This window comes from Theropithecus gelada, chromosome 8 (assembly GCF_003255815.1).
Source record: "Theropithecus gelada isolate Dixy chromosome 8, Tgel_1.0, whole genome shotgun sequence".
NCBI classification, from domain to species: domain Eukaryota; kingdom Metazoa; phylum Chordata; class Mammalia; order Primates; family Cercopithecidae; genus Theropithecus; species Theropithecus gelada.
Window position 1 is genome coordinate 106,691,506 of NC_037676.1, and position 27,659 is coordinate 106,719,164.

General features: G+C 41.2%; 1 protein-coding gene across 1 annotated transcript in view; it reads right to left on the reverse strand.

Annotated features, from left to right (window-relative positions):
* Positions 1–27,224, reverse strand: part of DPYS (dihydropyrimidinase) — an 87,668-nt gene extending 60,444 nt beyond the window's left edge. The window contains exons 1-4 of the mRNA XM_025394391.1: positions 26,838–27,224; positions 11,219–11,377; positions 7,313–7,492; positions 4,217–4,406 (exon numbers count right to left, since the gene is read on the reverse strand). Coding sequence (XP_025250176.1) covers positions 4,217–4,406; positions 7,313–7,492; positions 11,219–11,377; positions 26,838–27,101 — 793 coding nt within the window. The 5' untranslated portion in view covers positions 27,102–27,224. The remainder of the gene's footprint in view (positions 1–4,216; positions 4,407–7,312; positions 7,493–11,218; positions 11,378–26,837) is intronic.
* Positions 27,225–27,659: the final 435 nt, after the last annotated feature.

A 27,659-nucleotide genomic window follows, 5' to 3' on the forward strand; every position in this document is an offset into this window, starting at 1 on the left:
ATTTTTTAAAAGACAATGTGTACTAAAACACACTGATAAGATAAGAATATAGTAAAACCTGAAATGAGATAAAAGAGATTAAAATACTACTATGTGCCAGGCACATATTAAGCACTCAGCAAGCTGTTAGTTGTTATCATTACTATCCCGCTCTTCTGGGTATAGAGCTGGCGATTGAACAATAAAATCAAATTTAATAGCATTATATTTCTAGGCTACCACAATGAAGCAATCAATAATTGGATCTCCTTTGTGCCTCCTGGAGCCGTGATTCTCAGGCTTTCATATCCATATGAATCACCTGGGGTTCTAGTTATAAGTGCACTTTCTGATTCAGGGAATCTGGATGGGCACCAAGGCTCTGAGTGTCCAAGGAGCTGCAAGGCAGTGTGGAGGCTGCACTCTAGGGACCACACTGTGAGAGTCAAGGCCCTTGAAGATAGAATGGGCTCCTGACGTCAGGTGATCCACCCGCCTCGGCCTCCCAAAGTGCTGAGGTTACAGGCATGAGCCACCTCGACCAGTCTGGCCAACATGGTGAAACCCTGTCTCTACTGAAAATACAAAAAAATCAGCTGGGCATAGTAGTGGGAGCCTGTAATCACACCTACTCGAGAGGCTGAGGCAGGAGAAGCACATGAATCCGGGAGGTGGAGGTTGCAGTGAGCCACGATCACGCCACTGCACTCCAGCCTGGGTGACAAAGTGAGACTCTGTCTCAAAAAAAATAATAAAAATAAATAAAAAACAAAAAAGAATGGGCTGGCAATGGTATTTACAGATGGGAGATTTTCATAGTATAAATATGTAAAACCGAACGATTTCTTATTTACATCTATCTTGCTCTTTTACATTTAGAAATGATGTGAGATAATAAATGAGTGCAGACAGGGTAGATGCATCTTCTGTAAGAGGTCAGTGTGGTCCAACAGCTCTTGTCCCACTGTACCCGCAGGGATCTGTCCTTTGGTTTGCTGATGCAGTCACCATGTGAACAGCTGGGCACAGTTTATGTCCACCCCTTCCTCTTTGGGCCCCTGCTTGATCCCGTGCCTTGGTCACATGCATGGGGTAGGGAATCTTTCAAACTAGTTTATTCTGAAGCAATGTCGCCTCTTTGACAATTGCGCATGAGGGTATTTTCACAAGTATTATACTGTCACAGTAAGTCTGACTCAACTACAATGTTTAGGGTGGTATTTTAAATATTTCGTGTTTATAATTCCTTGGGGAAAATATGAGCAATGTCCCAAAAATTACATATGCAATTTCAACCAGCAATCCCACTTCTAGGAATCTACCCTCAAGATACCCATTTTGTGGTGGGCAGAAAGATGGAGCCCAACAGATGTCCACATCTTAATCCCCATATCCTGTGAATATGTTACTTTACACGGCAAAGGGATTAATAGATATGATTAAATTAAGGCCCTTGAAATGGGGGAAATTATCCTGAATTAATCAGGTAGGCTTAATATAAGACACCCTTAAAGTGAAAGAGAGAGGCAAAAAGGTCAAAATAATGTGATGTGAGAAGGTCTCAACCATTGTGGCTGGTGCTGAAGATGGAGGAAGGGGCCACAAGCCAAGTAATGCGATGGGCCTCACAAGGGCTGGCAAGGCAAGGGCTTCCTAGGACGTCAGAAAGGGATGCAGCCCTGCAGACACCTTGACTGTAGCCTGGTGAGACCCATTTCAGGCTTCTGACCTCCAGAACGAATGTGTCTTTCACAAATTGAAATGGCATATGCAAAAGGTCATCACTGTGGTTTCTCTTGAAACAGCTAAAGATCAGAAACAACCCAGATGTCCATCCAAGGGGACTCATTGAATAAATACAGTAGCATACTCTGTACTTACAAAAAAGAATGAGGAAAATTTCTGTGTCTAATGTGGGCTGACCTTCAGAACATATTTTCAAGTGGAAAACAAAGCAATGTGTAGACAAGGTGTACAGTATGCTACCTTTTATGTAGGAAAGAAGAACTATATTCTTATTTGGTAAAGAGAAACATGGTAAAGATAGGCCAGAAATAAATTAATAAAAATCATTACTTATACTGTATGGGAAGAAGGAGCTAGAGAAGGCAAGTAAAACTTCATTGAACATTTTTAGATATAATTTTGACTCTTGGACCATGCAAATGTTTTACAGATTCAAGAAATAATATTGAATTTTAAAATAATTTACAATAAAATTAAAATATCTGTATTTACTAGTTTTCTGCCTATGATCTGTATTCTAAAACCCTCTCTAGACTTTTACTTTGCTCCTAATGGAATTCTATCTCAATGAAACACAAATACCCAAGATCAAGAAACTGCTTCCTGACAGAACTGTCAAAATTGGAGCTTGAAGATGGGTTAGAAGTGAAAATTTCTGCTGATTTCACTGTTCCTTAAATAATATTCTGACATTACGGACCCGGTACACGACTTAACAAAGCAAATAATTACAGACCAACTCATCTCATAGAGTTGGCAACAGCACCATCTGGTGGGAAAAACCTATAACTTTAAAATTGCAGTACTTATATTTTCTTTTTTAAGGGGTGAAATTCTTTTACATACCGAGAGTAGCAATCAGAAATGGTTGGTTAATAAGACATTATTAACTCCTATGTGAAATAAGCCTACTCTTAACACAAAATATTGATGGATTACATTTTAAAAGTGCACACAGCTTGCACAAATCATTACTGAACCTTAATGCAACAAGAAGAAATTTTGACAAAATTTATTTTGGTATCAATTATATACATGCCAAAACCATGCAGTGGGTCATGCTTGTAATCCCAACATTTTGGGAGGCTAAGGTGAGAGGATTGCTTGAGCCCAGGAGTTCGAGACTAACCTGGGCAACATGGCGAAACCCTGTCTCTACGAACAATTTAAAAATTAGCTGGGCATAGTGGCGCATGCCTGTGGTCCCAGCTACTTGGGAGACTGAGATGGGAGGATCACTTGGAAGTTAGAGGCTGCAGTGAGCCGTGATTTTACCACTGCACTCCAGCCTGGGCAACAGAGTGAGACCCATTATTTTTATAATGAATCTTATAAAAATACAGCCTGTTTTAATTAAAAAAAAAAAAAAAAGCAGCAAGGTTGAATTATAAGACTGTCTCTGATTATCTGTATTCCTAAAATTGAGAGGACAGAAGCTACCATGGGCCTAAAGTCATTGAGTAAAATGCACCTTATTTGTTTTTCGTCCTTTCTCTACCAGTATTGGCAAAAGAATGAAATCATTTATTTGCCCAATGCTTATCAAAAATAGGAGATTTTCTCTTTCCTTTAAGATGAATATTTACATGCTAGACTGAACTAGAGAACTGAGGCAATTAGGCAATTTGGGGTAAAAATAACTTAGGTTTTAAATACTTAAAATAACTATCATAAAAACACCATTTGGATAATTGCTTCAATTGCTCCAACACCCAAGTGGCTGTCAGATGAATCAAATCAATTCAAAAGAAATTTATTGAGCATGTACTAGGTGCCTTGCACTGCCCTGATTTAGGTAGAGGGAAGGGTAGTGGAGCTGCCTAAGAGATAGGGAAGCTTCTTCAAAATTAATGAAAGAGGGCTAGGCATGGTGGCTCACACCTGTAATCCCAGCACTTTGGGAGGCCAAGGCGGGCAGATGATTAGAGGTCAGGAGTTTGAGACGAGCCTGGCCAACATGGTGAAACCCCGCCTCTACTAAAAATATAAAATTTAGCTGGGTGTGGTGGTGCTCACCTGTAATTCTAGCTACTCAGGAGGCTGAGGCAGGAGAATCGCTTGAACCCAGAAGGCGGAGGTTGCAGTGAGCCGAGATCACGCCACTGAACTCCAGCCTGGGCGACAAAGCGAGACTCCATCACAAAAACAAACAAAAACCTGAGAGGTTTGCATTTAACTATCGTATTTAAAAGTGGCTGCTAGTGGCATTGAGTGTGGGGGCATGTGGCTAAAGGAAATGTCCTGGGGTCCCAAGGATGGAGAAGAAATAACAAATGAAACCTGAAGGTAGAGAGGCAAGGATGAAGATGAACAAAAGTGGGGGAAAACAGACACACATAAAGATAAACGAAACCAGGAGGCTAATAAAAAGGGAGGAAGAAAAGTTGTGAAAATCCATGCACTCTCTCCTAAACTGAAGCAGAGGCCACAGACATGGACTTTCCTCTTCAGCTAACACTGAGTTCTAAGTGAGGTTACATTCAGGAATTACCATCTCTCCTTGCATCCGCTATCACCTTAGCTGCAGACTTGCTCATCACATGCACAATGTAGAGAGGACAGTTCACAGCGCTGGCTATGGTGATGGCTCTCAGCGTGGCCTCTGCCTCCACTGCCTCTGGGCGGCACAACTCGTGACCCTCAGGGCCTGTTATCCCCAGAGCCAACATCTTCTTTGCTCCCTAAAAAGACAGCAGGAATGTGCATATGTGCAAGGAAGGTTTACTAATGACAGATATCATTATTTTATCATAAATTAAATGCAATGCCAGGCTTTTGATCTGTTAGGTATAGGGGTGTGTGTGTGCGTGTGTGTGTGCATGTGTGTGTGTGTGTGTGTGAACATGTTCGTGTGGGTGTATATATACAACATGTATATTTGGTAAGAATAAATTTGATATTCTAATCATATAAGTTAATTTTCCATATGCATATTTTACCATCACTTTTTTTTTATTGAAAAGGGGAAAAAACAAGCACAGGCAACCAAAGCAAAAATGGACTAATGGGATCACATCAAGTTAAAAAGCTTCCGCATAGCAGAGGAAACAATCAACAAAGTGAAGAAACAACCCATGAAATGGGAAAAAATATTTGCAAACTACCCATCTGACAAGGGATTAATAACCAGAATATATACAAAACTAAAACAACTCTACAGGAAAAAAATTAATAATCTGATTTAAAAATGGGCAAAAGATTTGAATAGAGATTTCTCCAAAGAAGACATACAAATGGCAAACAGGCATAGAAAAGGTGCTCAATATCACTGATCATCAGAGAAATGCAAATCAAAACTACAATGAAATATCATCTCACCCCAGTTAAAATGGCTTATATTAAAAAGACAGGCAATAACAACTGCTGGTAAGGATTGGAGAAAAGGGAACCTATGTACACTGTTGGTGGGAATGTAAATTAGTAAAACTGCTATGGAGAATAGTTTGGAAGTTCTTCAAAAAACTAAAAATAAAGCCTACCATATGATCCAGCAATCCCACTGCTGGACATATATGCAAAAGAAAGGAGATCAGTATATCGAAGAGATATACCTGCATTGCCATGTTTGTTGCTGCACTGTTCACCACAGCCAAGATTTGGAAGCAACCTAATTTGGAATTTGGAACCTGATTTGGAATCAACAGATGAATAGATAAAGAAAATGTGGTACATATATGCAAGGGAGTACTATTCTGCCATAAAAAGAATGAGATCCAGTCATTTGCAACAACATGGATGGAACTGGAAGTCATTATGTACGTGAAATAAGCCAGACACAGAAAGACAAACATCACATGTTCTCACTTATTTGTGGGATCTAAAAATTAAAACAATTAAACACATGGAGATACAGAATAGAAGTATGGTTACCAGAGGCTGGGAAGGTTAGTGGGGAGGGATGGCTGTGGGGCGAGGGGGAAGGTGGGGATGGTTCGTGTGTTTTTAAAAAAAAAAGTTAGAAAGAATGAATAAGATCTAGTACTTGATAACACAACAGGGGCACTATAATCAATAACTGCACCTTTTGGCCAGGGCGCATGGCTCACACCTGTAATCCCAGCACTTTTGGAGGTGGAGGTGGGCAGATCACGAGGTCAGGAGATTGCGACCATCTTGGCTAACATGGTGAAAACCCGTCTCTACTAAAAATACAAAAAAGTAGCTGGGCGTGGTGGCGGGCACCTGTAGTCCCAGCTACTCAGGAGGATGAGGCAGGAGAATGGCGTGAACCTGGGAGGCAGAGCTGGCAGTGAGCAGATATCATGCCACTGCACTCCAGCCTAGGCAATAGAGCGAGACTCCATCTCAAAAAATAATAATAATAATAAATAAAAAATAATTGCACCTTTTAAAATAAAAGAGTATAATTGGATTGTTTGTAACACAAAGGGTAAATGCTTGAGGGGATGGATCCCCAATTTTCCATGGTGATTCTTATGCATTGCAAGCTTGTATCAAAATATCTCATGTACCTCATAAATATATACATCTACTAGGTACCCCACAAAAATAAAAAGAAATTAAAAAATAAAAGGTGAAAAAGATATGAAGTTATTTCTAATCACAATCTTTGAAAAGCAATATCTATATTTAAGATTTAATATTGATTCTGACAAACAAAATAAAAATACTATGGATCCTTGTTGAAGTGACTCCCTGTCATACTATGTAATCAGTTTTACTTTTCTTGTGGAATAATCCTCTTCACTTGCTCCCCAACCCAACCCACTAAATGGTATTGGACCTGTTCTCTTTCTTCTTCAAAATGTTATTTCTTCCTTACAAAAAGGGCATGAAGTCCAGACTCAGAGTGGTAAAAAGACTTCCTGATGTCACGAAACTATAAAGCAGAAGAGTCCAATTTAAACCCTGGTCTGTTTTTTGTTTTGTTTTGTTTTGTTTTTACAGCTCATGCTCTCATCTCATTATTCCTCTCTGCCTTGTGGCCACTGAGCCTCTATCTCACTCACTTTAATGGGAGCTGAGCCTAGGGAGTTTAAAAAAAAAAAGTCAGCTAATATAAAGGGCAAGAGACAGCTCTTTAAATCTTGCAGACGGTGTACCCTTCAGGCATTAATAATGGGACTAACATGAGAAATAAATATCATCTAGATTCTTCCAGAGTACATTTTAATATCCAGTTTCTGAAAAGAGCAGGGCTTTAAACAGCTACCTAATACACTGCTTAAGTCATCAGATGACACTGATGTTGTCCACGCTTTGGTATTCTGAACCAGCAGCCTGAGCTTCTGAAAAACAACAAAGCCAAAACTGTGCTGGAGAACACAAAGAAAAGTATTTGTGTTTTCATAACAGCACATGTTTGAGATCTAAGAGCTAGTTTGCAGGGGGAAGTCGTCATTCTAGTGCATATACCACCTGCATAAAGCTGAGAGCAGGGACTCGAGTAAATGGAGTCGGGAGTTTCTGAGTCACAGAAAATCCGTTTCTGAGCCACAGAAAATCCATTTCTGGATTTCTCATGTTCCAATGCATTAAATGAGTTTACCTATGTAGTCCCAATCATCTTCACCTTAAATTATGGCTGCTGTCATTTCTATAGAAGCTTTGGAATGCAAATGCGTACCTCTGCAATTAAGTCTCCATTTTCTGCATGGACCTGGGCAATTGCTCCAATTTCCTTGCATTGAGAGAAGGCTGCGTACAGCTCCAGGTCTCTCACCATGTACAGATCTTTATAGGCCATAAACATCTTGAAAGAGTTAACACCTTTATCTTGCACAAGGATTTTCATTTCTTCTTTAACCTAAAAGGAAGCAGCAACCACAACAACAATATGTTACTCTAATTTAAATGATAATTTCAACATTCTCTAAAACGTTGCATTTGGAAGAGAACTAAGTAAAATAAGGACAACAGTTTAGTTCCACAAAAATGCAATCAAGGCCTTGATCTTTCTCCAAGGTTATACCCCATTTCATCTGATAAACTGCTGCTGCTCTCATACTTTTAAATCACGAAAAAGTGAATAGCTTTTTCCAAAATACTTTATTTCTGTACTTGGATATAAAATTCTCTGCATCTATCTCCCAATTCGAGAAAATTATTCTAGAAAATGACCTTGAAGCCAGGTTGGCAGCAACAGAAGCAATCATGGATCCAGCAGGAATGAACATTAATGTGAGGTAAAGATTCAGGTTCAAATCTGAAAGCCATAGGTGGAGTTCTTAGAAGGAGGAAGTAGAAGATGCAGATGGACCCAGGCATGCCCGAGAAAGCACGAGCTCAGGGTGTAGCTGTAGAGCCAGCCGTGGCGGGCATGGGACCCATTGGCAGCTCCTAGGAGGTGAGAGCTGGAGACTCGACTCTGGACCTGTTGGAAGCTCAGAGGCCTTCAGGGTTGCCAGGGGTCAGGGGCAAGTTAATATCAAAGCTATCTCAATAATTGCTCCTTTTTTTCTTTTCTTTTCTTTTCTTTTTTTTTTTTTTTTTTTTTTTTGAGACAGAGTCTTGCTTTGTTGCCTAGGCTGGAGTGCAGTGGCATAATCCTGGTTCACTGCAACCTCTCCTCCCAGGTTCAAGTGATTCTCCTGCCTCAGCCTCCTGAGTAGCTGAGATTACAGGCATGCACCACCATGCCCAGCTAATTTTTGTATTTTTAATAGGGATAGGGTTTTGCCATGTTGGCCAGGCTGGTCTTGAATTCCTGACCTCAAGTGATCTGCCCACCTTGGCCTCCCAAAGTGCTGGAATTATAGGTGTGAGCCACCGCACCCGGCCTCAATAATTGCTTTTGTAGGTCAGATTCAAGTCTCAATAAGGATCAAAAATTTGAAAGGAAAAACTCATAGATTGGACCAAATAAGACTGTTTGAACTTCTATATGTTAAAACACACCCACACCCACCCACCCACACATACACACACAATGAAAAACGTAACGAGCATAGAATTATTGCTCTTAGCTAATAAAAGTTCTTTTAATTTGATAAGAAAAACATGTTGAAAAATGTTGCCAACCATTCATGGAGTAATAAAATGACTAATAACACATGCAAGAAATAAACTTCCTAGTAACTAAAAAGTGCAAAATAAAGCAGTGTAATTCTATTGAGTCAGCAAAGTTTAAGAATGATATTACACGTGAATTTACTCATTGCTATCACTGTTTATTCCCTTGGAAATGTCCCTCCCTTTTCTTGATGGTGCTTATCCCCCAGCAAAGCAGTAAGGACTGATCACCTGTCTACCCCACTAGGATTTCAGCCCCATGAGAGAAGGGGCCTTGTGAGGCTTGTCCACTGACGTGTCCTGGAACAGTGCCTGGTGCATAGTGTCCACTCAATAACTATTTATTGAATAAATTAATTACTACTTAATTAATATAGAAAAAAGCACTAAAATATTGAGAGTGGACAAGCGATGGAATGTGCTCCAAGTTAGATTGGGAGGGACAGAACATGGGACAGTGCACCTCATTTTTTTCCCCCAACAGTTTCTAATTTTTTACAATGAGTACATTAGTTTTATAGTCAGAAAAAAAAATGCTTAAAACATTGTTAGCATATTCACATGATGGGCTTCCAAAGGGGATTATGATCTGCACTGCTTACATGAAATATCTTTTGCTCTCTGAGTAGAAGAGCCCTCATTAATCATCCCTGCCATCCACGTCCATGCAAGAGTCTCATTATACAACTTGCAAGGATATTAGCTTCAGCCTTGCTCCTCCAAAAGTGTGGCACCTGAACCAGCAGCAGCAGCGTCACCTGGTTGCTTGCTAGAAATGCAGAATCTCGGGTCCCATCTGCCCCTAACCTACTGCTATGGGTTGACTTGTGTGACCCCAAAATTCATATGTTGAAGTCCTAACCCCTTGTTTGGAAATAGAGTCTGTGCAGATGTAACTAGTTAAGATGAGGACATGAGCACATGGGCTTTATTCAGTGTAACTGGTGCCCTTATATCAAGTGGAAACTGGGATGCAGACCTGCCACGGGGAGAACATCATAGGAAGATGAAGGCAGAGATTGGGGTGATGCTTCGACAAGACAAGGAATGCCAAAGGTTATCAGCAAACTACCAGAAGTTAGGAGAGAGGAACGGAACAGGTTCTCCCTCAGAGCCCTCAGGCGGAACCAACCCTGCTGACCCCTAAATCTCAGGCTTCTGGCCTCCACAACTGGGAGGCCGTCAATGTCTGTTGTTTCAGCCATTCTGTTTGTCGTACATTCTGTTCGCTAGGGTTACAGCAGCCCTAGCAAACGAATAACCCCCCTGAACAGAATCTACAATCTGCATTTTAGCAAGGTTTACCAGGTGACTCTTTGCATACTAAAGTGTGAGAAGCACTGATAAGGACAAACACCATCACCTTTGCTCCATCTTTAAAATAGGAGAATAGGAAAATGAAGACAGGGAAGGAAGGGAGGGAGGAAAGAGAAGAAGACAGAAGGAAGAGAAGAAGGGAGGTAGGGAGGGAGGTAAAAGAAGAGAAGGGAGGGGAGGGGAGGGGAGGGGAGGGAAGGGAATGGGGATGATCCTAAAAGCATAAGAGTTCAGATGCATCACTAAAAAGGCATAAGAAAAACTAACTTTAGCTGTGGACTATAAACCTTGCTATTATGTTTGCTGAACTACCTGTTAAAGATTGATATTTGTTTTTGATTAACTTGCGGTCTAAAGCCCGAGTTTGTGGGGGACGTGAGACTATGTCCTAATGGTGAACTCTTTCTGGTAAAAAGATTGCTGAATTAAGGGAAATGTGGAAAAACATGTTGCAATTTAAATTTCAAGTAAAAATTTCTTCCAAAATTCACACACAAATTTATGTGGGAGGAAATCAACATATTTTAACATCTCTCAAACTTTCTTTTCTATCTAAATCATGTTATTTCTGCCATGCCCTGGGCAATTAGTGGGCATGGAAGGTTGCTTTAAGCTTTATTATGAAATGGTCTGACCAGGTAGTAACATTAGCAGAGCAGGAAGATCACTCGGTCAAGATACCGCTAGGAGAAGACTCTGGAAACAGTCCAGGTCTGTCCCTTCCTCTCTAAAGAAGGCTCATGAGTGGGAAGGCAGGCTTCTAGTTCTAGAGAATTCTAAATTTAGAATTTCCTTGATTTTTTTTTGAGAAATTAAACATTTTTTATTGAAGTTCTAACCTGTGGGAAAATACTGTTTAAAAGATTCTGGGGATATTGAATTTAAGAAAAAGAGAAATCAGTATATTAAACACTACACTTAAAGCATTGATGATTCATCAATTAAATATTAAGAGAAGCTGTTATGAATGAGTGTAAAAGATTTATCCTATTGTCTTTATACGATTTTTAAATTTAGTTTTTAAAATTGATAATACTTTGCAGAATTAAAAATTCAAAAGATACAAAAGAATATGCAATGAAAAGTCTTCCTGCCAATTCTGTCCTCCAGTTATCTAGGAAGCAGTCAACATCACCAGGTTCTTGCTCTTGTGCACATGAGGACAAGAGGACAATGGGAACACATCGAAATTCAGGTGATTTACCTGGTCACTCCACCACGTCACTGCCACGTGAAGGCTGTAGTCACAGCAAACTTTGGGATCAGCCCAGCTTCGCCAGGTCTCGAAGGCCTCAATGAGGGAGCCACCTTTCTGAGGAATGGCGAAATCAATAATCATGGTGGTGCCTCCTGCGAGAGCAGCCTGGAATCATAAGAGGTTTTCAACAAATTAGCTATCAATTTCCTAGTTAAGTCATTTATCATCTTGAACAATGTGCATTTGTAAGCACTTGGGCAAACTCGATGGGTCCAGGAAATTGCAAAAAGATGCTGCCTGTTTAAATGACCCAGAAGGGCACGAATAGACTTTTCATAAATTAAGTTTAAACTATTAAACCTGCTGGAATTGCTTCTGCAAAAAGAATGTCATATCTGATAAGACGAAAATGGCTTTGACTCAAAGAAAACAGAGTGAGGATTGTAAAGAAAAATCAAAATGGAAAAGTGGAAAAAATGCACACATTTTTGTTCTTGAGAAGCGATATTCATTATTATAAAATTCCATTTTATTAGAATCCATCCTGATGAACTGTATCTCTAACTGTCCTGTGGTCCTCTCAGAATCCTGGGAGACTTACATGGTTCTGGTCTTGCCTCCATTCGCAGAAACCAACTGGTGACCCCTTTATCTTAGATTTGCACCTGTCCCTCTGTCCACTGCTACCGCCCTGGTCTTAGTTCAGATCCTTCTCATTCCTCACCTTAACTATTGTAAGAGTCCTGATTGATCTTCATCTCCCATTCCCTCCAATACAAACCCCTCATTGCAACGAGAGAGATATTTCCAAAGCACAAATGTGATCACTGGATTCCAAAGATGAAAACTGAGTGCTTCTCCCTGCCTCTGCACAAACTGGAATCTTCATAACATGGTCTATAAATCCCCGCATTCTGCCTCAACTTGCAATATACCCCTTAGCACATTATATTACATTACATCACTGCTAATTTAAAAACTGTTACTAAATCACATGCCTTTGACGAATTATTTAAATTGATTTCAATTAAGCTAAAATCACAAGATGGTTCATTGTTTTTAATTGTTGTATTCAGACACTGTAGGTGAAGAAAACATAGACAGGAGGGATGCTGGCACAGTGGCTTAGACCATGGACCTGGGAGGCTCACGGGCACCAGGGCACAAAGCTCAGCATCAACACTTATTCACTGTGGTCATCTGAGCAATTTCTTAACCTCCGTGTGCCTTTAATTCGCCATCTGCAAAGTGAGGACAATTGTACCTAAACCATAGGCTTGATAGGAGGATTAAACTGAGGTAATGTATACAGAATGCTTAGGTCCAGGCGCCTTGGCTCATGCCTGTAATCTCAGCGCTCTAGGAGGCTGAGGTGGGAGGAGAGCTTGAGCCCAGAAGTTCAAGACTAGCCTGGGCAACACGGTGAAAACCCCATCTCTACAAAAATGAAAAATTAGCCAGGCATAGTGACACACGCCTGCAGTCCTAGCTACTTGGTAGACTGAGATGAAAGGATCACTTGAGCCTGGGAGTTCGAGGATGCAGTGAGCTGTGATTGTACCACTGCATGCAAGCCTGGGCAGCAGAGAGAGACCCTGTCTCAAAAATAAACAAATAAATAAAAATAAAGTGCTTAGTACAGAGTTTGATTCATGGTAAGTGCTTTATGAATTGAGCACTACTATTTCAGGATTAGGAATTTTTCCATCTTGCCTATATTGTGTTATCTCATCACCAGAAATGTGGTCATGTTATAACACAGGAAGGGGCAGTGCCTCTGCCTCTCTTTCCAGCCCCCGCCACCCTCCCCCAGTGGCCTCCAGACATACCGGATGCCCCCATGTCCTACCTGATATGCCAACTCTATTCTACCCCCACTTTTCTTGCTTACTTCAATAGATTTTTATTTTTCCTTAAGTTACCTGACCCCACTCCAATTCTTTTTGCTCTCAAAAATTTCACTTTTCGTACAGGATCTGGTACATTGTCTCCACCTTTAAATAACACTGCCTTATCTGTGGCAAAATCATACATATTTGCATTTCTTAAGAAAACCCTATTGATGTAATGAAAATACTAGGAAAAAAAATCCTCAGACTTTGTATTTTTATTTGAATACAGATTAATCTTCTTACCTTCTTCCTTCTTAAAGTGTCTTCCCAGTATGACAAGACATCCCTTGAGGATGAAGGATATTTTTCTAATAGAATCTGCTGTTAATTAAAGCGTTAGAAGAAAGTCCTCTTTTAGCATCTACTGAACTAGAAAATCAAGCTTAAAGAACTATTCTTTCTATTCTTTCCCTATTAAAATCTGCCATACACAGGATGTGGAGAAACTAGATAAACAGCTGGTGGGAACGTAAAATGGTACAGCCACTTTGGAAAACAGTTTGGAGCTCCTCTCACAGTTAAAGATAGAGTTACCATAGGACCAAGCAATTCCACTCCTAGGCCTATAGCCAAGAGAAATGAAAACATGTTCTCGTAAAAACTTGCACACAAATATTCACAGCAGCATGATCCATGATAGCCAAAAAGTAGAAACTATACAAGCAAAACAATACAATATCCATCGACTCATGAATGGATAAATAAAATCTAATATATTCATACAATGGGATAGTATTTTACCATAAAAGAAAATGAAGTACTGACATACACTATGACATGGGTGAAGTTTGAAAATATGATGCTAAGTGAAAGAAGCCAGTCACAAAGGTTATATATTGTGTGATTCTACTTATATGAAATGTCCAGAAGAGGCAAATCCATAGAGCAAGTGGAACAGTGGTTGTCTGGGACTGGGTGGAATGAGGAGAGTCCAAGGTGATAGCTAAAGGGTATGGTGTGTCTTTTGGGAGTATCAAAAGTGTTCTGGCCAGGCACGGTGGCTCATGCCTGTAATCCCAGCACTTTGGGAGGCTGAGGTAGGTGGATCACCTGAGGTCAGGAGTTTGAGACAAGCCTGGCCAACATGGTGAAACCCCATCTCTACTAAAAATACAAAAATTAGCTGGGCATGGTGGTGGGTGCCTATAATCCCAGCTACTAGGGAGGCTGAGGCAGGAAAATTGCTTGAACCTGGGAGGCAGAGGTTGCAGTGAGCCGAGAAAGTGCCACTGCACTCCAGCCTGGGTGACAAGAGCAAAACTCCATCTCAAAACAAACAAACAAACCAAAAGATATTCTACAATTGATTATGGTGATGCTTGCACAACTCTGTGAATACACTAAAAGCCATTGTCCTATACGCTTTAAATGGCCGAATTGTATTGTAGGTGGATTCTATCTCCATAAAACCAGAAAAGGTCTACACATCCAAGCCATTATATGTAGCGAAGGAAGTGGTAGATTACACAAATAATTAGGCAATGATTCTGCCCTCAGGGTGTTTATAGGATAAGCAGAAATATTGTAATAACAGGTAGCAAGTATACTCTTATAATAAACAGCAGTATAAACAGTAGTATAAAAATTGCTAAAGGGAGGTAAAATTCGCTAAGTTCCCTAGAAGGGGTACAGAGAAAAGATGACTGGGAATTCAGAGGAGAGAAACATCAACTCAGATCAGAGATGGCTTGGATTTCAATCAGGATTAGGACATACACGTGGAAGTTTCCAATTAAGTGTAATAATATCTGACTCACAGCAAGTGCTGTGATGCTGTTTTTGTGCACCATGATGCTCTAGGAACTACTCCAATGTTTTGCATATTTTAACCATCTCAAGAGCTCTACAGTAGGTGCTATGGTTAACTCCATTTTAGAGTGGTGAAAACTGAATACAGAAAACCTAGATGATGGGTTGATGGGTGCAGCAAACCACCATGGCACATGTATACTTATGTAACAAACCTGCACATTATACACATGTATCCCAGAACTTAAAGTAAAATAAAGAAAAAATAAACTGAATACAGAACCATCAATAACCTGGCCAAAGTCTCATAGCCAGCAAGGAACAATGGCAGGGTTAGAACCTGAGTCATCAGGCCCTAGAGCCTGAGCCTCCAGGAAATGTGAACTGCATGAGGAGGAGCTCTGAGGAAGAAGATCTGGGGGGAAGAGGTAGCAGCTCAGCAGAAAGTGTTAAAGGGCAGAATTAAGGTGACTGGGGACCATATAAAGTGGTGGTCCCAGAGGAGAAAGACAGGGCAATGACTGTTTTTAGTTGTGAAGGGAGTCAGGTGAGGCGATTTGACTACGATGAGTGAGAAGATGGCAGGCAAGTGGACAGAGGAGGAGCATGATCTGCACTTAGGAGGGATGTGAATGAAGTGCAGAACATTCTGAGAGTGAGGTGCCTGGGGACGTGTCCACCTGGTGGCATCTGCAGACAGGAAGACATACAGACCTGTTTCCAAAGAGCATACAAGACTAGGAGAAAATGTAGGAGTGACCTGGTAGAAGATGCCACAGGGGTCCCGAGATTGGCCGGAATGGTCAGGGAGACAGAAGCCAGACATGACAACATGAGCCACAATAACATGCTTTGGAACATACCAATACTCAGCACGAACACAAAACCACACTGAGCCAAGATAAAATGTTTACAGTGGCTGGTTCTGGGTGGTATAATTCCAGGCCATTTAAATTTTCCCCTACTTAAAATTTATTTTCAATATTTTCTAAACTTTCTATTAAAATAAGAATTTTTATATGAAAAACAAATATCTTACATATAAATATATGACACAAGGCATATATATGTACAGTCATGTACCATAATGGTGTTTTGATCAATGACAGGACCACATATATGATGGTGGCCTCATAAGATCACAGTACCATATTTCTACTGTACCTTTTTTATGTTTAGCAATGTTTAAATACACATTTATTATTGTGATTGCCTATGGTATTCAGTAGAGTAACTACTGAACAGGTTTGTAGCCTATAAGCCACAGGTCATAGCATATAGCCTAGGTGTGTAGTAGGCTCTACCATCTAGGTTTGTGTAAGTACACTCTATGATGGTCTCACAACCACACATTTGCCTAATGGCACATTTCTCAGAATGTATTCCTGCTATTAAGTGACACATGACCATATATGGTGTATAAATTAAATAGACAGAGCTGTTGATGGTCTTCTTACCAGATTGAAGATATGATAGTCAAAGGGCCACTCTTCTAACACTAAAGCAAATGAAAATTTTTGGGGCTACAATTTGAAAGCTCTTAAATGAGGGTTGATCACAAATGTTCCACCTTCCTAATTAACTAGGAGCAGGAAAGAGAGAGGAGAGGAACAGCCACTTATCTTTTGCTTCTTCTTGTTCTGTTTCTTATCCCCATTTTTATCTCCCTCTTCTCAACCCCAGACTGGGAATGAGTTTGGAGAAGCTGTATTGAATCGGAAAGGATGGCTGGGGCCGAATTTCTCTCAAATAGCTACACGAAGCCTAGTTATTTCCTTTGCTTTTATTCCTAATTGACTTCTTTCCATTTTTATTTGTCAGTTAGCCAAACAAAATGGATTTAGCTTTTCTAATCTTGGCTCACAAATCAATTATTTCAGCTCCTAATTACTTTTGCTGTTCTTCCTTGTAAACCTTCCAATTTATTTAAAAAACTCTTTTAGGGGACAGGGGAGCCCATGCTGCTTCCAGAAGAAATGCAGTGGAACAGAAATTGAGATAAACTCTAACAGTGGGTCATAATGTTACACAAGATTTTGTTTAAGAATATTCCATCATAAATTATTACTGAAAGTACAGTAGTTATCTCTTATCCAAGAGGGATACATTCCAAGACCCCCACTGGATGCCTGAAACTGAGGATAGTATTGAACCCTACATATGCTATGTTTTTTCCTATATGTACATACCTATGATAAAGTTTAATTTATCATTGGGCACAGTAAGAGATTAACAGCAATAACTAATAAAAAATAGAACAAATAACCAGCATTGCTCTTGCACTTTGGGGCCATTATGAAGTAAAATAAGGGTGACTTGTGGGTGGCCACAAGCACTGCAATACTGTGACAGTTGACCTGATAACTGAGCCAACTACTAAGTGAGAGATGGGCAGAGAGCATCTACAGCATGAATGCACTGGACAAAGGGAGGACTCACGTCCCAGTCCCAGGTAGGATGGAGCAGGATGTCTTGAGATTTCATCACACTACTCAGGATGTTGTACAATTTAAAACTCATGATTGTTTATTTCTGGAATTTTCTGCTTAAGATTTTTGGACTATAGTTGACCTCAAGTAACTGCAGAAATTGAAACTGTGATTCAGGGTACACCACTGGATTCAAATGCATTTTCTCCCCTTTTATGGTGCCACCAAATTTTTATTTCTAAGCTTATCCTAAAACAAGTGACTTTGTTTCACTAAAATCCATCACAGAACCCGCACTACCCAAGTAAAACAAAAAGAAACCCAACAGTACGTTTGAGCCTTAGGGAGAAAAGTTCGTGGCTGAATTTCCAACTCTCTCGCAATCATTGAAACCTATGAAAACAAGTTTCATGATCCCAACGTCTGTCCGAAATCCAGAAGCACACTCAGCTTTGTAAAGATGTCTTGCACATTCCTGTCCACGCTTGGCTTCTTGCCTCCCTAAGTTTGGAATATTAACCACACTATCATCCATCCCACCAGAAACTTAAGAGTTACACTTGACACCCTCTTTTCTTCCCTGTATCCCCAAATCCAATCTATCAACAAGACCCTGGAGGCTGTCTCCTATGAACTCCAGGAGCCGCTCCACTCCTGCATCTTCACCTCTACTGCCTGGTGCCACCATCATCTTCCCACGGGGCTAGCACAGTGAAGAAAGGAGAAGGGAGGGAAAACAGAAAGGAAGAGGGCCATAAAGAGGGTGTGTTAATGAGTAGGTTACCACTGTGAGCAACCAGAGTTCAGTCCCCAGAAAATCCTCAGAGCAACAATGTGAACACAACTCCAAGGTAGGAGGTATACCTACTATATGTCTGCCCAGCCATATCTGCCACTTCCCATCTTTTACTGAGTTCTCTTTGCTCTGAAGATGGAGAAAAAGCAATTGTTGCTCAACCCATAAGATCCTGCATGACCTGAACTTTAGCTTTCTGCAAAGCTCTCTATTGAGTTGTTCCCTCTCAACTCATTCACTCCGCTCCACTGACTCTGTCCCTGCCTCTCTTAGGAGACCTGAGTTCTTTCCCATTTCAGAGAGAGACATCATTCATGTTCTTCCCTCCTCTACCCATTCCTGTGCTGAGTCCAAGCAATTCTTAACCCTGGATCATGCTGGAATAATACAGAAAGCATTTACTCCATTCCCCAGAGATTCTGATTTAATCAATGTTGTTTCATCTCTGTATGTTCTGTGCCCATTGCAGTACCTGGCACATGAATATTCTCTAAATGTTTGAAGGGGAAAGGAAGAGAAGGACCAGTGAATTTCCCCAAAAGTTAAGAGATGGAATAATTATGATGGTTCACTTTTCCAATAGCAAACTGGGAACCCTGTGTAAGTTGCGTGTTAGTGTGAAATGTCATTTCCCAAAAATATTGCTAGTCCTGGCCCCGGAGTTTCCTAGATCCTTCTATGAAAATGTTAATATGGAATGTCAATGCAGACCACATCTGAAGGCTGAATGCTCAGTTTTTCCAAAGTTCGCTACCAAATCAGTGTTAACTAGGACTTTTAACAAATACAATTTTAATTTATTTCTGTATCTACGCCTCAAATAACTTCTTGACTTCTAAAAAAGATTACATTTTGTTTTACTTTCAGGTGAATTTTAAGGTCTTTGCTTTTATGTGTGAAAAACAGATCCTCAGGCTCAGGAACTCATCCATGACTATCACTATATAATGCAGTTTCCCTGTTAGGTGCAATGAAACATAACAGAAAAATTGAAGTGTCCTTTCTCAACTTGTTACTTGACATGTGAGAAGAAAGCACAAAGCAGTGTTGAGGTATAGATGCTGGGCAGTTGCCCAGGCTCACTTGTCAGCCAAGTAAGCAGCTCAGAAACACAACCAGGTGATGCAGGCCACTGTGACTGATGACTCAGCAAAGGGGAAAATGCCAGATGTCACTGACCTCACATGTTTACTAAAAAATTGTCACAATCATCAAAGCACAGTCTATAAAGTTCAAACTTACTATATAAAATTTCTTATCAAAGTCCAGACAGATTAGAGACCCATATGCCTCTAGTCTGTTTACCACTGAGAACAAATACCATGGTTTTCATCTCCATAACCTCTGCACCAGCCACAATGCCTGGCACTTAGTGGGTTTCCAAGAAATACCTGTTGACTAAATTAATGGAACCTAACAGCCAACTTGAAAAATCCTTAGTTTGGGATTATTCCATAGTAGATGGCAGTTGAGGCTCTAGAATATGCCACTGTAGCATAAAGATTATTTTGAGCTCCAGATATTTGAGAATAGGTGTTGTTTTTTGTTTGTTTTCCCTAAGTCCCAAATCTGCTATAAAGCAAAGCCTCCCCAAAGACCTCAATTATCATAAATTCCCTCTCCAGGGGTTTCATACCAGGGATGATTGACTTATCACTAGAGACTTGAAAGCTGACACCATACCTAAATAGACATTGTCAGAAAACTATCATATGTCCCATATCTCCTTCTAAGGGCCTATTTATCTTTTCTAAAAGTCATTTGTTTTCCTGTGTGTCTTTTCTCCCCGTGACCGTCCCCTATTAAGAAGTTGTTTGTTTTTTTGCAAGTGCCTGCTCCGCCTTCCCTTATTCTGTTAAGATGGTGTAAAACCCCCAAAATCTAGCCTCCTCCTTGAGTCATATTTTGTCCGGGCGCAGTGGCTCACACCTGTAATCCCAACACTTTGGGAGGCCGAGGTGGGCAGATCACAAGGTCAGGAGATCAAGACTATCCTGGCTAACACGGTGAAACCCTATCTCTACTAAAAATACAAAAAAATTAGCCAGGTGTGGTGGCAGGTGCCTGTAGTCCTAGCTACTTGGGAGGCTGAGGCAGGAGAATGGCATGAACCTGGGAGGCGGAGGTTGCAGTGAGCTGAGACTGCGCCACTGCATTCCAGCCTGGGTGACAGAGTGAGACTCTGTCTCAAAAAAAAAAAAAAAAAGATAGTGTATAATCCCCAAAATCTAGCCCCCTCCTTGAGTCACATTTTTCTGTGAATTCCTACATATGTATGTGAATTTTTTTAATTAGACTTTTCTTTTGTGAATCTCTCTTTTGTCAGTTTAATTTGCAGGCCCCCAATTACTAAACATAAGAGGGTCAAGGAAAAGATTTTCCTCCCTGACAGAAGCATCATGGAAACCTTGATTTCTAGACTACCTCTCTCAGACATTGGTATCGTCTGGCTCTGTGTCCCCAACCAAATCTCATGTTGAATTATAATCCCCAATGTTGGGGGAGGGACCATGTGGGAGGTGATTGAATCACGGGGGCATATTTCCCTCTTGTTGATCTCATGAGTGAGTTCTCATGAGCTTCCAGAGGCCTCCCCGGTCATGCCTCCTGTACATCCTGTGAAACTGTGAGTCAATTGAACCTCTTTTCTTTAAATATTACCCTGTCTCAAATAGTTCTTTATAGCAGTGTGAGAACAGACTAATACAGACATTGAAAACACCCAGACCAGACATGTGAGAGAGAAAACAAGGGGTGGAGGTGAATAGCATGCCAATGGAATATCAAAGCTGAAAGAAGGCAAGTTGTGGAATCTAAGTTCAGTGAAAGGATTCCTAACACACAACACCCTTAACAGAACCAAAACTTTAGTTAGCATCAAGTGGTTTCAGTTAATCTTTGAGATTTTTTTGTGCTTCTTCTGATTAGTCTGAAGGTTAAGTTTGTAATCATTAAATAGCCATTCAAGGAAACCACGGAATTACAAACCCTCGAAGCTGCAGCATCTAAACTACTAATACAACATGAATGTTCAAAGTTCAGCCTCACCAGTTATTAAAGAGATGATCTTTTAAAGACAGTAAGGAGTGCTACGTTTTTCCTCTGAAATTAACATAGATTTTTTAAAAACTCCTTATCCAGGCTAGGCACAGTGGCTCACAGCTGTTAATTCCAGCACTTCGGGAGGCTGAGGTGAGTAGATCACTTGAGCTCAGGAGTTTGAGATCAGCCTGGGCAGCATAGTGAGACCCTGTCTCTACAAAAAAAAAAAAAAAAATACATTAGCTGGGCATGGTGGCATGCACCTACAGTCCCTGCTACTCGGGAGGTTGAAGTGGGAGGATTGCTTGAGCCTGGGAGATTGAGGCTGCTGTGAGCTGAGATTGCACCACTGCATTCCAGCCCAGGTGAGAGAATGAGACCACCGTCTCAATAAAATAAAATAAAATAAAATAATGTCATTATCCAATATCGACCAGAATGCAGTGAAATGGGGATGATAATGGGCACATACACTGAAGAGCAGTTTGAACGAATGTACTAAACTCCTTTAAGATGTGTCTAATACTCATTGGCCCAGGCATTTTACTCTAAGGGATGATTTCTGAGGCAATCATCAAGAATATGAACAATAATTTACATATAAGGATGTCTGTCACAGCATTGCGATATAGTGGAAAAAAACTGGAGATCACCAAAATGTTCATCATGGAGAAGATGAGAGCTGAACCATCAAAGTTTGGGGAAACAGGAAGAAAAATGAGTTTAAAACTTGGAGGAGAGGTCACGTTTGGTTTGGAACATGCTGAGTTTTGAGGTGCTTCTGGGATATCCAGGTTGTGATATCTAGAGACAGGCAGATATTGAGGCCTGATGTTTAAGGAATATGGAGGCTGGAGAGAGAGATCTGAGACTCAGCCTCAGAGAGGATAATGCGGCCACAAAATCACATTATCCAGTGGTATTTAAGGACGGGGGAAATGTTTAATGAACAAGGCTGACTCCAATCAGTATGCCCAATTTGGTAGAAGGAAACAAATGTTTGTTTATATGTCCCCCCCAAAAAAGAAATATCTAGAAGGATAGGGAGCCAAATGTTAAAATTATAGGTGATTTAAATATTATTTTTCTTTATACTCGTCTGCATTTTTCCTTTTTAAAAAAGCAGTTAATTCATTTAACTAATGCATATTGAGTGACTACAATGTGCCAGCATTTTCTTAAGGTCTGGATGATAAGTATATATTGTTTTTATAACTTAAAAAACTCTTTTTGAATTGCTCATCTAACCAATGCCTCATTTCACAGATAAGAAAATGCTGACAATCCTGAGAGAGGAAGTTACTTGCCCAAGGTCACAAAATCAGCCCATGCAGCTCCTGAAGCCCAGCCTGGAGCTCTGGAAAGCTATAGAAAAGGGGATTTGATTTGCAACCAAGGTTTTTGAAGCACAGCTCTTCCACAAGTTGCAGAAGCTCTATAAATACAACTGTAAATGCGTGGTGTGCTTAATCACATGCCTTACACTGCCTTGTAAGTAATCACCACAATGGCATTTTACCAAAAAGTTTCAAAGCAAAATAATGTAATTTCCTTTCTCAATAATTTTGAGAACTTTTTGTCCTTTACAATAAAGAAAAAAGAAAAGAGAAAAAGAGAAGTGTGTTGCACGGTTTCCCAATATTTAAAAAGATGTTCCTCCTGCCAGCTGCTGACACTACTGGGTTTTTAATGCAACTCCACCCACTCCGACCTGCATACACCTCTGAATATAAATTTATGTATATTTGAAAACTTGCCAAACTCTTATACTTCATTCTCTTATAACAGAATGTAATAAAAGCAAAGTCACAATTCTTTCAAATTTATTGAATTCATACTACCTATTGAATAAAAAATTCCATTGTCCTTCCTCATAGATATTGAATTATCTGAAGACCACTGTACATCTGGTATAGACCAACAAAATGAAATATGATTTCTTTAAAGCAGAACATTATTTCCATTAGTTACTTCAGAAAGCTTTTACCTGTAATTAAGCTAATCAATTACAGGCTTTAAACCAATCTCTGACATGAATTAGATTTACGAAATAAATAACCTTTAGTTAATGTATATTCGTTTTTAAAATTGAGTCCCATCACAATCTAGTGATCGATAAATAGAGTACCAGAAACAATATCCTTTTCTATTTGTCAGGTATTATAAATGATCAGCCTGCTGGATGTAGAATGCAAACAGCTATTGGTCTAACCTTTAGGGGCCCATCTCCTGAAAGCATAATATATCATTTTTACTTTATGTTTTTTCTGTACTTAAGGTCCATTTCTGCAGCCTTACAGATGATGTGGCTATAAATGCATGTATTATACAAATGCCTTATAAACCGAATACCTGCAGTGTATATTTATTTTGATAACCTTAACTGCCTCTAGCTTTAGGAAAGTGAAGAGCTACTGTCTTTTCTATGGATGACTCTGCTCTATTTTCGAGAAAAGATGCTTCGCATTAACATGCAACTTATGCGGCTTTGTCATCTATCACTTGCCACCCTGACAAATCTGAACATTAGATGTTTTTTCAAAGGAACAGACATTAATAGGTAACAGCTTTAGCGATGGGTCAGGCAGTACTGAATTTGAAGACTCACTCGATCAGTTACAGCCCTAGGTGTACAACCTTAGACCTTAGGCAAGTAACTTAGGCTTCAGTTTCCTCAATTGTAAAAAAGTAGACAATGACATCTGGGATTTTTGGAAGATAATGCATAATTTATGACATTGCCTGGTATGCGCTTGATAAAATAGATGGTACTTAAAGGTATAAATAAGAAGATGTTTTTCAAGTTTAACATATCATACAACCAGTATTTACAAAAGGCCTATCTTTGTCTCTAGCTCCCCAAAACAAACACCCACCAACGTTGCTTTGGGGATTATTGTGAAGGCCAGGAAAGAAGACAGAATAACTCTATAATGCCCTTCTTCCAGAATTCAGGCCAATACTGTAATGTTCATGTTTATCTATACTTCCCCATCTGGTTCACTTTATGAAGCCTCAGTTGTTTCTGGGGGTGGCAGTGGTTACCTCTTGGGATCCAACCAACTGACTCTGAAGTAGGCTATTGCAACACAGCCCCTTTGTGAGTACTGTTTAATATTCAACAGGAATTTGGTATTTGCTAAACCTTTGACCTTAGTATCTCTGACCATATCGTTTTCTGCTTAAGATCCTAAACTCATGAAGAACATGTTTTTGTTTAATGTTTTCACAACTTTTAAGTACAGAAATGCTTAGAGGATCGGCTGGTGGATAAATCCTTTGAGATGTTGACAACAACATACTATACCCCATAAGGACCTACATTCTCAGTTAAGAATTGTAAATCTCTCTAAACTAGAGAATCCCAGAATGGCTAAGGAACAGATAGAAGACCAGGAAGACCCCACTTTCCAGGATCTTGGAGCACGTAAAGATAATCTTGAGAAAGAGAGGGAATGCCCCCTGCCCACAGCATTCCAGTTGTCTTCTTTGCTGCTTCATCTGGACAGCAGAAAGAGAATGAAAGTTACTGCTCAGCTGTAAGAGGGAGAATGATGCTAGTGGTCAGAAATAGCAGCTCCCCACCTTGCAGATGGGAGTGTTCAATGGGATGCCCTGCCATCAGCAAAGGACTTTGTTAACGATAAGTCTATGACAACAGAAAGGGCTTGCGCTATGACTGCAAGTTCTGACATTTTAAATACAGGTGTACACACACAGACACATGAACCATATGATCTGAATTTTGTAAAATACAGCATATTAAAACATGTAAAGGCAATGCACCAAAACATTGGCTGTCACTGAGAGGGAGTGTATTATTAATGTTTTTCTTCTTTTTACTTTCCTATTATTTTTCCATTTGTTTCCTATAATCACATATTGTTTTGATAGCTAAAAAATTCATTAAAATGTAAAAATAAGTTCATTCAAATTCAGTGCATATTACTTTTTAGCAAAAGGGAAAAATGAATACACAAAACAAAGTTTGCCAATTTTTAAAGCAGACAATGATCTGTCCTACAAAAGACTTTATTGACATAATGATAAAGGTTGATAATTAGTAATCAGGGAGAAGCTTTCCAAATGGCGATTTGAGCAGCTTGCCCAGATCCTTCTCTCTGGGTCAAATCTACCTGCCTTCCTTTTTTTCTGTTAAACATTCCCATCAATCATAGAGGATTGGGGAACTTGGAGAGGGGGAAGAGTAAGGAGAGCAAAACTGTCAGAAATCAGTATATGAATGAAGTAGCTATCACCAAAACTGCTTTGAAAGACCGTCAGCCTGTCCACAGTAACATGGGAAGAGAAAGACAGAGAGGGGTTGAGGGGGTGGGGGGAGAAGGAAGGGAGGGAGCGATGGAGAGAGGGAGGGAGGAAGGAAGGAAGCCTACTATACACTGGACTTAATAGTCCAATTTGTTTCACACAAGGTGTGGTCCAAGTGAAAAGCCAAGGCCTTTAGTGTATCAATACACCTTCACTTTGGAAGAAGCCATTTCTCCCAAGGCAGCTCAAAACACAGGACTCAAGGAGGGTGTGGGTTTTACTTTAGCCCAAGTGCTGAGAGTAGAATTTTCACTCTATGTTCCTGTAAAGCTGCTCTGTTAGTCTCTTGATCTTGCGTTGAGGAGGTTTGGGGAAATGTTGCAGGGGTGTCCAATCTTTGGCTTCCCTTGTCTTGGGCCACACACAAAATACATTAACACTAACGACAGCTGATGAACTAAGAAAAAAAATTGCAAAAGAAAAAAAATCTCATAATGTTTTAAGAAAGTTTATGAATGTGTGTTGGGCCACATTCAAAGCCATCCTGGGCTGCATGCTGCCTGCAGGTTGGACAAGTTTGGTTTAAGTTTCCCTTTCATTGACCCAAACTTCTAGGCCTTTGTATCTAGAGAAACCCAAGCCTACCTCCACCTGGGGAGTGGTGATCTGACTGCTCTCCTGCAACATCAGTAAAACTATGGGTACTCCAGCAGCAAGAATGTTGTGTCCCCAGAGCAAGTGGGATGGAGAAGAGAGCCTGTGAGGCTGCGTTGGTGTGTGTGAGTGCTGCGAGATCGTTTCCGGAATACTTTTTCTTCTAAACCCTGGTCGGGGCTATATTTTTTTTCTACTGGGGGTGGGAGTGGGGGCAGAGGGTAGGGGACGGGAACGTGAACACAGTGGGCATCTAGCCCACTCAGACACATCACCCGCTACACTGCTCACTTTGAGTCAAGGCTGTAACTACCAGGTGAATGGATTTTTCATTTGGTTTTGGCTGGGGATAAAGGATGGGTCGAAATGGTTGGAAGAAATGACTGGGACTGCCTACTTTAAAAAAAGATTCTAAAGAAGGTATGGAAGATTTCCGACTGCCACAGAACACCAATCAAAATGGGGTGGCGGGGGGATTTGGGGAGTAAGCGGTATAGAGAAATGAGGTTAAGGGGATGGCCTTAAACTCATCAAATTAACCAAAGGGAGGAGTCGAGGGCGTCTGGTTGAGCCAAGGCTGCTGGGCTGCTGCCCAGAAGGGGCGCCTGGAAAGGACCCCAGCGAAGAGAATCTGAGTCCCCTCTGACACCCGCCGGGGCCGCGCTCCTTCCCGCCCACCCAGCCCCTCGGCACCGCGCTGCGCGAGGTGGCCCTGCTGGGGACCCCGGGACGGCTGGAGAGGCTGCCCGAGGCTCCGTGGGTACCGCGGGGCGGGGGCGCGGCGGGGCGGGTACCTTGGTGCCCTGGTGGAAGTCGTCGATGGACCGCGAGCCCATGAAGGGGAACTCCATGTGCGTGTGTGTGTCGATGCCTCCCGGCAAGACGAGCTTGCCGGCGGCGTCGAGGACCCGCAGCCCCACAGGAGCGCCACCGGGAGGCAGCAGATCGCGCCCAAGCGCCCGCACCACGCCGTCCTCCACCAGCACGTCGGCCACCTCGGAGAAGTCGTCGTTGACCACGCGACCCCCGCGGATTAAGAGCCGCGAGGGCGCCGCCATGCCAAGGGGCGCGCCGGGTCCTACCCGGCCCGGGATGCGCGCAGGGGCTGGGCTGGGCTGGCCGGGCTGGGGGTGCCCTCCTGCAAGGTTCCCACCCACAGCCCCCGAGCTCTGGCTCGGGCCGCAAATCCGGAGGACGGCGGCCTGGCAGATTTATGACTTGGCCGCACATGCGGCTCCTCCCCCGGGAAGGCTGGGCTGGAGCCCAAAGGCCGGGATTGAAAAGGTCCGCATGGTCCTTGCACACTCAGATCCCAAGTGTTCTGCGCCCTGAGTCGAGGTATCCACCCAGGCTTCGGAGTCATTGGAAGGGAAAGATCTTGGAGTTTTAAGAGAAAGGGACATGCGTTTTTCATCGTAAGATTAGGCGCCTGAGGGAAAGAAATCCACCTCATTCTTCCCTTGGTTGGGGGTGTGTTTGTACCAAAAGACAGATCCAGAGGGAGAAGGAAAGCAAGAACCATCACCAGAAGTAGCAACAAAAATACCCAAACACACCCAAGCCAGAACAAAGCCACTCGATCTGGGTTTCCTTTTAAATGTTCTTAAGCCAGGAGC